General features: G+C 39.9%; 1 protein-coding gene and 1 long non-coding RNA gene across 2 annotated transcripts; one reads left to right on the forward strand and one right to left on the reverse strand.

The window, feature by feature from the left end:
* Nucleotides 1-2,637: 2,637 nt before the first annotated feature.
* LOC131812892 (uncharacterized) lies at nucleotides 2,638-10,259 on the reverse strand. The gene is made up of 4 exons (XR_009346536.1): nucleotides 10,168-10,259; nucleotides 9,620-9,761; nucleotides 3,731-3,895; nucleotides 2,638-2,754 (listed from the first exon to the last, which is right to left on the reverse strand). It is a non-coding gene; the product is annotated as an uncharacterized LOC131812892 (long non-coding RNA).
* LINGO2 (leucine rich repeat and Ig domain containing 2) lies at nucleotides 7,757-9,627 on the forward strand. Its single transcript, XM_059142864.1, has one exon. The coding sequence runs from the start codon at nucleotides 7,784-7,786 to the stop codon at nucleotides 9,602-9,604; it is 1,821 nt and encodes a 606-aa protein (XP_058998847.1). The 5' UTR covers nucleotides 7,757-7,783; the 3' UTR covers nucleotides 9,605-9,627.
* Nucleotides 10,260-13,104: the final 2,845 nt, after the last annotated feature.

The following is a 13,104-nucleotide window of genomic DNA, read 5'->3' on the forward strand; positions in this document are numbered from 1 at the left end:
ATCTGCCAGTCCAAGTGCATACTAACTTACCTATGAAAGCTCCAGTTAAATAAGAAGTTTCCTGATCTTTTTACCTCTTGAGTCAATTATAAAGGGACAATAGGGAAAAAAAAATTAAGATGCTATCGAACTAGATCTAGATCCTGCCTGTTCAATTTACTAGTTGAATGACCATTTTATATTAATTTCACTGCATTAAATCATATTAATAGCTAATTTTCATACAGATAGATACTTGCAATTATCATTTGGTTGGAAGCCTATATAGATGATGTGAGATTTTAACAGTCTCTATCCAAGCAACTGGCAATCAGAATGCTATCTTCAGCTATTGACAGAACTGGCAATCTGCGTGCAATTACTTGAGAGGTATCTACAATGGTGGGTAACTGTTCACCTACCTGCATGAGACACTGAGTGATTAATCATTATGTCTGTGATTTTTGTTTAAAAAATAGTTACCTTGGGGCACCTGGGTGGCTCAGTTGGTTAAAGCCTCTGCTTTCGGCTTGGGTCATGATCCTGGGGTCCTGGGATCAAGCCCTGCATTGTGCTTTCTGCTCAGTGGGGAGCCTGCTTCCTCCTCTCTCTCTGCCTACCTCTCTAATAAATCTCTGTCAAATAAATAAATAAAATCTTTAAAAAAAAATAGTTACCTTGGGGACACCTGGGTGGCTCAATGGGTTAAGCCTCTGCCTTCGGCTCATGTCATAATCTCAGGGTCCTGGGATGGAGCCCCAAGTTGGGCATTCTGCTCAGCAGGGAGCCTGCTTCCCCTTTCTCTCTGCCTGCCTGTCTGCCTACTTGTGATCTCTCTCTCTCTCTCTCTTTCCGTCAAATAAATAAAATCTTTAAAAATAATTTTTTTAAATAAAAAATAGTTAGCTTGTAACAGAAAACACCATGGGTCCTCTCCAAATCTGGCGTTCAAGTTGGCCCTCAATATTCAAAGTTTCCATTTCTACCTTACCAAAACTGAGTTGGGAGAAAAAGGTACAAATACAATGCTTTAGAAGGTATTGGAGATCATGTAGAAGGACAAATTTTATTCTGTAGAAAGTTCATATCCAATTTTCCTGCCAGGTTAAGGACCTTGGGGTTCAATCTCAAGTTCACCTGGGGTCCTTCAAAGAACTTAGGTAACCCTGGTGAATTTTAAGACTTACACTGAAATTGATTTCTTAGTTCTCAGATGTTTTAAACAACTTTCACAACTCTTCAGGACCTGATTTTAGCACAGACCAGTATTTCTGAATTTACAGCTATCACCTCAGGTGTAGTTTCAGACTCCTTTATTCATTACATCTTTTCCTTTTCTTACCTACCTCCCTCATCACCCACCTCTCCCGACTGGGAAATAGCTTTCGTGGAAAAAAAAAAAAAAAGAAAAAGAAAAATCCTGCCATTAGCTAGTGTGAAGGTTTAAAGAGATTTCTGTTCTCTCCATTTATTGTTTTGCTCCCTTGCTCAGTTGCCAGTTAGAGAACTAAATTAATCATAGAATTCCCAGAATAAACAATTTATCATTACCTTAATGTCTATCAATGTAGCTATTTCTCTCCTTTATAAACGTTCTTTTTAAACAGCATAGGACAACGATCATCTCTTTCCTTTACTGCTTGTTTTTTTGTTTTTAGATAAAGGTTGCTTAAAGCTTTTCCATTTCTCCTTATCACTGTGTCATCTGTTTGAGGACCTCTTTTTCCAATATTCACCTAATCTGTACTTAGGAAATCCAGGTCTTCCTTTAGCATGCCTTCTCAACAAACCAAACCATTATACCTTGAAAAAAAAAAATTGCTAATGCCCACTAATCTTTATGTGGTAGGCACTGCACATGGGCTCTCTTTTATTTATTTATTTAACAGAGATCACAAGTAGGCAGAGAGGCAGGCAGAGAGAGAGGAGGAAGCAGGCTCCCTAATGAGCAGAGAGTCCGATGTGGGGCTCAATCCCAGGACCCTGAAACCATGACATGAGCCGAAAGCAGAGGCTTTAACCCACTGAGCCACCCAGGTGCCCCTGCACATGGACTCTATTTAACCCTCACCTTATTTTGCTTTAGTCTCATGAATTAACAGAGACGTTAAGAATCGTAGCCATCATCAGCCTACCTATGTTTCACAGCCAACAAATGGCAAACAGACTTGGAGCCAGGTGTTTCTGGGTCCAAATTTTCATTATTTCTGTTCTTTCAAGTCTACTTCCTGATGTTTTTGTTTGTGTTTCTTACATTAATAGGACAAGCTTTTAAATAAATACACAGTGCACAAAAAGTATAAGTATGAAAATACCCAACTTCACATACTACTTTTAGAAAGGTGTAATCATTGTACCCGAGAGGCCCTTTGATCAGAACTAATAGAAAGGCCCTAGTCAGCTCCCCACAGGTTTTAGTTCCTGCTTTATTCTTAATGAAACAAAGTTCATCTTATCAAACCTTGGTCACAGTCAGACATGACAAGAAAGCTTTGATTGTAAGGTTTCTGCTAACAGTGAAAGCTAAATGGAGTCAGCAGTTGGCCCTTCAAGACTAAAACTGGAAAATATTTGTGATGAGAATAAAGCACAACCTTCCTCCACAGTTTCCAAAGTGCATCAAAGAACTATGATGAGATAGGGCCCCAAAGTACCTACTTTTGCCTCATTGAAACACCATGGTAGAGCAGGAAAGGTATTCCAGATCTGAAGGGAGCCTGTCCGCTGCCTGCTTGCTAAGTACTTATCCATCCTTCTTCATGATGGTCCTTAACTCTGAAACAAACAAACAAACAAAAATTTAAGGAAAAAATTCCAGATACTCTCCATCTTAGTTGAGCTCCTTTCTGGTTAAATTGCAGCTATGACTGAATTAGCTACTGTCATTCCCTATATTAGACATACTTAGCTAGATTCAGGGATCCAAGCAATAAAATAAACGTTCCCTAAAGCATTACTGAAATAAATCAGAAACAGGATGTCAGTTATCTCCATATCTAGCTGGTGAGGTGCAGATTGGCCAAACTCTGCCAGAGAAGATTAACTCTCTAGCAGAATTTATAAAACAAAACAAAAACAACAAAACTCACTTTTTACCATCAATTCAAAATAAACTGAAGACTACAGAGTGTGTAATCAAACTTCTGCCTTGAACACAGAGTCCTATAAATGCAACAGAAAATACATTTTTCCCTGCTCTACTTTAAAAGTATTTGAAAAATGTTATTTTCAAGGAGTAAAAACATCATTAAGTTGCCCAGTGAACACACACGTGCTGGCCCACTGATATGCACATGGGAGGAAGCCAGGAATTCCTCATCCTCTACCTTCCCTTAAGCCTGCTCTCTCGGGGAATGACACCAAGTCTTATCCAGTTGACAAAAAGGCTAGAAATCATTTTGGCACCTTCCTCTCCTACATCCCTCTCAGTCCATCCATAACTAAAGCATTTCTCTGTTCTACTTCAGAACACATTTTCAATCTGTCCATTTACCCAAGCCTATTCCTATGACCCTAATCGAGACCACTTCTCTTCTGGCTTGAATTAATGCAACAGCTTTAGGAGTTTCAACTTTTTCCCTCTTGCAAATCTATTTTTCATGCTGCAGTCAGATTAATCTTCCCCAAATATAAATCTGATCATATCACTCTTTTGCATAAAACACTTTAATGTCTTGCTGTTGCCCTCGGGATAGAGTGAAAACAGCTTATCACGGTTTACAAGCCTCTTGTAAATCATTCCTCTAATTACCTCTTTGGCCTCTCTTCTGTTTCTCTCCTGTATTTGCTCCAGCCAGTTTGGGTGACTTTAATTCTCCAATCACAGAGGACTTCCATCGCTTCCATGCCTTTGTACTTCCCACTTTCTTTGTCTAGAACTCGCTCTCTCTCTCTCCATGGAGGATGATTGTGGGAGCTAGGGGGCGAAAATGGAAATAAACTGTTGCCAGGCTGTTATGCATTTTACCTGAAACAATTTGATGACACTTCTAGGTAGGCTATGATAAATTAAAGATGTATACTATAATCCTTAGAACAACAAATAAAAATAACATACATAAACATGGGCAGAAAGGCTAAAGAACTGAAATTAAAGATTAAATAGATTAAAGATTAAAATAGAAAAAGGCAAGAAAGAAACAAAAAATTCAAATAGTGACAGATAGACAACAAATAGCAAAATGGCTCCCTGGAATGCAATCATTTTAGTTAACTATATTTGGTATAAGTGGACAAAGCAATCTCACAGAAGGCAGAGACTGCAGAGATCATGGGACTGATTGAAAAACAAGAACCAGACACCTGCTGGTTATAAAAGAAACTAACTACAGAGACCCAAGTATGTTGAGAGTTAGGGATGGAAAAAGATACATCCAGAGAACACGAAGCTCAAGAAAGCTAGAGTAGCTACAGTAATCATTCAAAATGAGTTGAAGACAAGGAGTGTTACTAGAGACAAAGATGGACCCTTTCTACTAATAAAAGATCCGTAAAACAATCTCAGTAGGTTTCAAAGGATTGAAATGCTACAGAGCAATTCTCTGACCACAACAGAATTAAGTTTAAAAAATACAGTAAGACTCTAGAGAAGATCTAACTGCATACTTGGAATAAGCTAGCTCTATCCTAAGCCATCCATCAGTCAAAAGAAGCATAAAGTAAAAAAAAAAAAAAATTGAGTTTAATATATGTGTGTGTGTATATATATATATATATATATATATATGCATAAAAACTTCTGAAATGCAATTAAGCAATTCATGGGTTTATAACTTTAATAGCTTATATTAGAAATGAAGGTCTGAAATCAATGTTCTCGGATTCCACCTTAGGAAGATAAGAAAACAAAACGAGCCAACCAAACCCCGATGAACCTGTACCAAACATCTGTGCACATTAATCAAATTATTTCCTTACGGTAGATCTTCAGAATAAAAATCTGACTCATCAGACCCACCCTCTTCCGGATGCAGACGGTACGTTTACGGCACTGCCTGTAGTGATAGATGCACAGCTGTCTACTTGTCTCCCAGTGCCTCAACTTGTGTACATTAAATATATAATTTTTGTGTGTCAGTCATCCCTCAATAAAGTGGCTTTTAAAAATTCAAAGTTAGGGGAAAAATGGTTCAAAGGGAAGCACATACTGAACTTACATGTCTTTAAGTTTAATGTATCCAGTAACCTCCTCACTGTTGTCCCTGAGCCTCCTGAAAGCTGTGCCTGTTCATATTTCCTCCATCAGTTCCTTCTACTCTTGCTAATTCTGGGTAAAAATAGGGATTAAATTTAGGTTGAAATGATATGTTCCTGTTGTTTAACCTGCATTTCTTCACTTACTGGTGAGGTTGATCATCTCTTCCTACACTGATTAGCGGTTCTTAGTGTTTGTTACATTCATTGCCTCATGTTCTATTGACATTTACCTCTTTTCCTTGTTGATTAATAAAAGCTATTTAATACCAGACTGATCATGGTCTTTGGGTATTCAATGTGTATATTGTTTATTTGCTGGTTATGCTATTTTTTTAATGCATGCAGCCAAATAGATCATTTTCTTTCATGGTTTCTGGCTTTATTCATAGAAAATGCTTTTCAACTCTATTATAAAATTACTGAATTTTCTTCTAATACAATATCTATTCATGCATTCTCATTCTCAATTCATCTGGAATTTACTTTATTGGACCAAGTGAAGTTGTCTATTTTTTCCCATTAAATATCTAGCTAATCATTTGTATCTTTCTCACTGAATTAAAATGCTACCTTTCACCTATACTAACTTTTCAAATATACTTTGCTAATTCTCTACTTTGTTTCATTGACTGTATTTTCATGTAGCGTACTATTTTAAAACAACCCTACAAGATATGTAGTGTCTGTTGCCGTTACTACTGTTAAATTAATTTCTGGTTACTGTCATATTTGTCTTCTTTCAAAGAAAGTAATTTTGAATTTCTCAATATATACATAGATCAGAGATATATTTGGATCTGAAAAACAGTGTCTTTATAATACTGAATCTATTACATCTCTTAAGTTTTGTTCTCTTAGTAGGGCTGAGTGTCATATTCTGTGTATTTCTCATTAAATTTATTCTAAAGAATTTAATTTTTTTCTGAGATCCTGTGACTAATCATTTGTGAAGATATTTTTTAAATGTTTTGTACCATGTTAATTTATTCTCCTATTCTAATCATTCTTCAGGTACTTTAAACAATAGTTTGATCTACAAACAATGCTAGTTTTACCAGGTCCTTTCTAATAATACCAACTCCTATGTTCCTAAATAATGGATTTTGGAGCACTGTCTGAATATTTGCCTTGTTCATTCAGGGGCACTTCTCTAGTGATTCACCATTAGGTTTGATCCTAGTTATGTTTTTATGGAAATATTTATTTATATGTAGATATAGCTTTACATGGACATACAGACATATATGTAAACACTGTGAATGGAGAATTGTACTTTCAATGGCTCTTTTAGGAGTGAATACCAAAGTTGATCAGATACCTTTTTATCTGAAAATACTGTTTTACACTAATGAGACTTGTGTAAAATATGGTGTTTGTGGATCAAGTGTCCCCCTCAGGATCTCATGTAGAGAAGCCAAGCTCAAGAATAACCCGTCTTACTATTCAGTTGAACAGTAAGTTCAGGGTCTGCCTATCTACTGTTAAAGCATACTCCCCTCCAGTATCATCTGATACCTATTTACATTCAGTTTAAGATGTTCACTGGGTTTGAATGTGAATATGAAAGGACAGTTCATTTATTATTTAAAAATTTTTTTCTTAAAATTGTAACTCTTAAAGCATTTTCATCATCATAGCCATTATGGTGCTTTCATTCTGTCTCTTTCCTATAATAAACACAAAGCATACAAGGATTTTGAGGATTTTTTCACTTACCTCTAAAAAGAAAATTTATGAAGGCATAAATTTAATGAGAAAATTTATGAAGGCATAAATGAAGACTTAACAGAATTCTGAAGGATGTATACCTTCTAACTGGCAGTTTTTAGTAGAAAGCTTATACATGACGGAAATGAAGCCTCAGCCTCTTGTATTCAATGTAACTTTGTACTTTGAACCTAAGAGCCTGATATCAAATGAAGCTTCTCTTAACTTCATTTTGAGCAGAGGATGATATCCCAGCATTAGAGTTGTAGACACTGATTCAAACTGAACGTTTCCTCTTAGCCACTGACCTCTTTTGCTTGAGTGTGACTTCAAAACAGAGCCTTTTGTGAAAGGTGTGGTGTTGTGCCTCACGCTCTGTGCCAGGCAGTGTAGTAGTCTTTTTATAATTGTTAAATATCGACATCATCCTAATTCTGGGATGCTATTACTGCCATCCTCCTTTTACAGCCAAGGAAAACAACATAAAGGGAGGTGCAACAATCTACCCCATGTGGCTAATAAGGGCAGCTCTCGGGCTTAATCCCAAATCGGTGTGGTTCCCAATCCATGGTCATTTCTGTGGCACTTGCTGCCTTACTGATGTCCCTTTTTAAAAAAAAAAAATTTTTTTTTTCACTTATTTATTTGACACAGAGAGACAAAGCATGAAGGGGAACACAAGCAGGGGAGTAGGAGAGGGAGAAGCAGGCTTCCTGCCAAGCAGGGAGTAGGATGCAGGGCTTGATCCCACCATCCCAGAACTATGACATGAGCCGAAGGCAGACAGACACTTAATGACCGAGCCACCCAGGCACCCCTACCTATCCATATCCTAACTCAACTTCTCTTCCTGCCTTCTCCTGCAGGCCCGTGACCAAGGTGTAGACTAAGAGGTGGAGTCATGCTTCACACGGCCATATCATGTTGGCAGCCATTCCTGGGTCTGGCTGTGGTGTTACTCTTCATGGGATCCACCATTGGCTGCCCTGCTCGCTGTGAGTGCTCTGCCCAGAACAAATCCGTAAGCTGCCACAGAAGGCGGCTGATCGCCATCCCAGAGGGCATTCCCATTGAGACCAAAATCTTGGACCTCAGCAAGAACAGGCTGAAGAGTGTCAACCCTGAAGAGTTCATATCCTATCCTCTGCTGGAGGAGATAGATTTGAGTGACAACATCATCGCCAATGTGGAGCCCGGAGCTTTTAACAATCTCTTTAACCTTCGTTCCCTCCGCCTCAAAGGCAACCGCCTGAAACTGGTCCCTTTAGGGGTCTTCACGGGGCTATCCAACCTCACCAAGCTGGACATTAGTGAGAATAAGATTGTCATTTTACTGGACTACATGTTCCAGGACCTGCACAACCTGAAGTCTCTAGAGGTGGGGGACAACGATTTGGTTTATATATCACACAGGGCTTTCAGCGGACTGCTTAGCTTGGAGCAGCTCACCCTGGAGAAATGCAACCTCACGGCAGTACCCACAGAAGCCCTTTCCCACCTCCGCAGCCTCATTAGCCTGCATCTGAAGCATCTCAATATCAACACTATGCCTGTGTATGCCTTTAAACGACTGTTCCACCTGAAACATCTAGAGATCGACTATTGGCCATTACTGGATATGATGCCTGCCAATAGCCTCTACGGTCTCAACCTCACGTCCCTCTCCATCACCAACACCAACCTGTCCACAGTCCCCTTCCTCGCCTTTAAACACCTGGTGTATCTGACCCACCTCAACCTCTCCTACAATCCCATCAGCGCCATCGAAGCCGGCATGTTCTCGGACCTGATCCGCCTTCAGGAGCTTCACATAGTGGGCGCGCAGCTCCGCACCATTGAGCCTCACTCCTTCCAAGGGCTCCGCTTCCTCCGTGTGCTCAATGTGTCTCAGAATCTACTGGAGACTTTGGAAGAGAACGTCTTCTCCTCCCCTAGGGCTTTGGAGGTCCTGAGCATCAACAACAACCCCCTGGCCTGCGACTGCCGTCTCCTGTGGATCCTGCAGCGGCACCCCACGCTGCAGTTCGGGGGCCAGCAGCCCATGTGCGCCGGCCCCGACACCATCCGCGAGAGATCGTTCAAGGATTTCCACAGCACTGCCCTTTCTTTTTACTTTACCTGCAAAAAACCCAAAATCCGTGAAAAGAAGCTGCAGCATCTGCTCGTGGACGAAGGGCAGACAGTCCAGCTCGAATGCAGCGCGGACGGAGACCCTCAGCCTGTCATTTCCTGGGTGACGCCGCGGAGGCGTTTTATCACTGCCAAGTCCAACGGAAGAGCCACCGTGTTGGGCGACGGCACCTTGGAAATCCGCTTTGCCCAGGATCAAGACAGCGGGATGTACGTTTGCATCGCCAGCAACGCGGCGGGGAATGACACCTACACGGCCTCTTTAACGGTGAAAGGCTTCACCTCAGACCGCTTCCTTTATGCCAACAGGACCCCTATGTACATGACAGACTCCAACGACACCATGTCCAACGGCACCAATGCCAACACTTTCTCCCTGGACCTCAAAACAATACTGGTGTCTACGGCCATGGGCTGTTTCACATTCCTGGGAGTGGTTTTATTTTGTTTTCTCCTCCTGTTTGTGTGGAGCCGAGGGAAAGGCAAGCATAAAAACAGCATTGACCTCGAGTATGTGCCCCGAAAAAACAATGGTGCTGTTGTGGAAGGGGAGGTGGCTGGACCCAGAAGGTTCAACATGAAAATGATCTGAGGGTCTAGCACTCACGCTGTTGTTTCTGGGCCGGTGTTGGTCACCAGTGAGACAGCTGGCACAATCAATGACTAGGTTAGAAGGTGGCCTCGTGCAGCTGCCCTGTGTCAAAGCAGGGTCCATGGGAGCAGGAGGACTTCTCATGGAGACTCTCCACCTAGAGGGAGGCAGGCAGACACGTGTCGGAGCCCTTCACAGTGGGATACTAATTGTTTGCATTGCAAATATCGGCATTCTGGGGATCTCAGTAATGAACCTGAACCTTTGGCTCATGCTCATGGACAGTTACTCAACATTTTCTACCACGGCAAAAACAAAAGAAAAAAACAAGGAACAACCTACAATGTAGGATTTACATATTAAAAAGACACATTTGTCAAAAACATACTCTACGGAAAAATTTGTATCTATGATTCTCATTTGTTAAAGCCTTGCATCATACCATATTGTTGGTTGAACACCACAATGAAATCAATATATTCTTTACTCTTTTTTTTTTTGAAACATATGCTGTATATGTTTTAAAGCAATATGAATGAGAGGTTGTGCTTTTAGTTACTCACCACTATAGATCCAAGTGTGATTTCACCTTCCTTTCCATAGAGATGACCCCGAGACTAGATCCCTGGAGTTATGGGCGGAGAGATGTGGGACCATGCATTTGTCTGATATAGGATGCCAAGAAATAGGGCCCAAGGCAAAACTGCTCAACTCTGTTAACTTCTGTTACTATAAATAAAGGCATGTGCCTAGTTTTGATACAGAATGGAATATTTTTTATACTTGTGATATCACCCTGGACCAGTTTACTGTAACAAAGCCCTCGGGTTCTCCAGAAGGTTGTGTGCCACTTAGTTGTACCTGTAAAATGCAAAGTAGGTGTTTGTGAGGAAGATCATCCGTTTAAACACAACTTGGTTTTCCTTTCATCAGTTGCTGCTAATGGGTTAATAGGAAGAGCACGTAGTTGTTATCTATACTCATAGGGTAATACTGACCTTGTAGCAGAGATCAAGGATTCGGATGTGCAAAAGCTATGTGGATAAGGAGTTCTCCTCCGATGCCAGCACAAACCAGGGTGACCCAGACAAGCAGCTGAGGATCTGCTAGAGTGATAGCTGTCTGAAGCCTGGACTGCTGCCAGTCACAGGAAGTAACCAGCTACCACGTTGATGTTTTCCATTCAGACATATACTGTACATACAGTATTACCTTGAATGGGTAACTTCAGGGCTTTTCCCTGCTTCCTTTTAGCTTGAGAATTGTCTTGTGTACACAAGAGGAATCCGTCTCATTTTTAAAGAGGTGAGGAGAAACAAGGTTAATTAAAAAGCACTGGTTTTTCTCTCTATTCTCAACAGAGTAGAGAGAAAAACCAGGCTCGAGAGTCCTACATATGGGTTAAATTGTGCAGGTACTTTGACCCCTCTGACCCAAGGATCTCTGTCCAGTTCAGTTTGTATCAATGACTGTTACTCAAAGTTAAAACATGATAGTGTTTGTTTGTTTGTTTGTTTGTCTTTTAATGGCATCCTGCCCCTACCACCAGTGATCTGGTTCAAATGAGACATAATTCTGTTTGGCTAAATGTTCAGTGAATGGCTTTCAACACATATATTCATATCTGAGAAAGCACTGAATGCAGAGTGGATTCCTGAAATGTGATCTATTTAATCAGCAAAGGACAGATGGGAAATGTCCATTCTTTGTTCATTTGAGAGGGACCTGAAGTGAGCCCCCTTTTGGACAGTGAGTGGGAAGTTTCTGAGGTTTGTTTCTTGACATACCGCCTGGGGGTCTGACTTTCAAAAAGCTGGCTTTTTTTTTTCTTTTTTATCATTTGAAATTTTGAGGAGCTTCGATAAAATTAAATTGACCCCAATAAAAAAGTGACAGGTCCAGAAATCGTTTTGCCGATTGGATAGGAGCACAGTTAAACCCCTTTCTCCCTTAATAAAGGGTGGAAATGAGACAGAAAGATTGAAGCATTGCCTCTTTAAGTCATTTTTCATTTGACTTTCCTAATGACTATCATAGATCTTTTAGAAATTCATTTTCCACTTTTGGAAATTACTTCATATTACATATCCAATATTACAAATCAAGACTTTTCTGTAACTCCTATTTCCCATGTGCAGGTGGGATGGGGTCTTTCAAACTGAAAAGAAAAAGTGGTGGGCTAGTCTTCCACGACGTAATAGAAACTACTTCATCTTCATTTTGCACTGTTGTATTTGCAACTCATTGTCCAACAACAAGAGAAAACATTGAGCAATTAATAAAAGGGCTTTGTGACTGTAGCTGTTCTTTTCTGTTAAATTAAAAGTTGACCAAAAGCAGCTTAGTAAATGAAACGAAGTTCAAATGAACCCATCCACAAAAAGATTAAGTGAAAAGATTTTGTGATTATTCCATTAGAAGAAGTGAGACTTCACTCTTTTAGGGACTTCCATGCTCTGATCTGTGGAACAACAGGTATTTGAGATATCAGCAAGCACTCTTCCAAAAGAGAGATTGGATAGACTACTAAATTGGAAAAATGCTGTGTTCTTTAACCACCTCTTGATGTTTAAACCTACATGAGCCTAATGAATTCTCTGCAAGTCCTATAAAAAAGAATTCTGTTTAATATTGCTCACCTTAGGGTTTCTCTATAATTTATTTGAGCGCAAAGCTTTTCCTTTTCTGATGTAACTATTAGCATTTTGAAACACTGGAGTTCTGACAAACCCAGTTTGGTTGACAATGAACTAAAGCTGTGCTTTTCCAAAGTATTCCTAAACCAGTGTTACCACTAAGAGCAAAACTACTATTTGAATTGGGCTCCAACAGATAATAAATAAAAAAAAAAAAAAATACCACCTGCAAACGTGATCTGGTCATAAGAATGTATTGGCCAGATATTTCTTGGAGAATTCACTACTTTCTGCCAGAAACATCACAGTAATGCATTTATTGTTAATTCAATAGCTACTTAATTTTCTCCATTCTCACTAGCAGTGCAGATCTTGGGTTTCTTTGTATATCTGTAAAGCTCTGAACGTGGGTTCCGTTAACTAGCTCTAGGGCTTAGTATGGAGTTACACATAAGGAATTTTCTCTTTTGGCTTTAAATTACCTCTTGATTAGAGCAAAGTTGACCAAGGTAGAGAATAACAGCTCAGAGAGCACACGGACCAAATTCTCTCCTAACTAGACCTCTCTGAGTCAGTCTCTTCCTAGAGGATTTGTCTTAAAGTGCTGCAAGAAGAAATACAGTTGTTTGGCTCAGCACTTAGTTCTAGGTTGACCAGTTCAGTTGTGTGTGTGTGTGTGTGTGTCTACATCACTTTCAAATAAATGTTTATTTTTTCCAGGCATTAAATCTCTAGAAGAACAAATTCTCTAACTAGAGCCCTAATAATCTGAAAGAATTGATCCATGTCTGAAATGCATATTACCAGAATAAAGTAACTCACCAATCTGACTTATTGTGTTCGTGGTGAGGGATTTCTACTTGT

The sequence above is a fragment of the Mustela lutreola genome, chromosome 12, assembly GCF_030435805.1.
Source record: "Mustela lutreola isolate mMusLut2 chromosome 12, mMusLut2.pri, whole genome shotgun sequence".
Classification (NCBI taxonomy): domain Eukaryota; kingdom Metazoa; phylum Chordata; class Mammalia; order Carnivora; family Mustelidae; genus Mustela; species Mustela lutreola.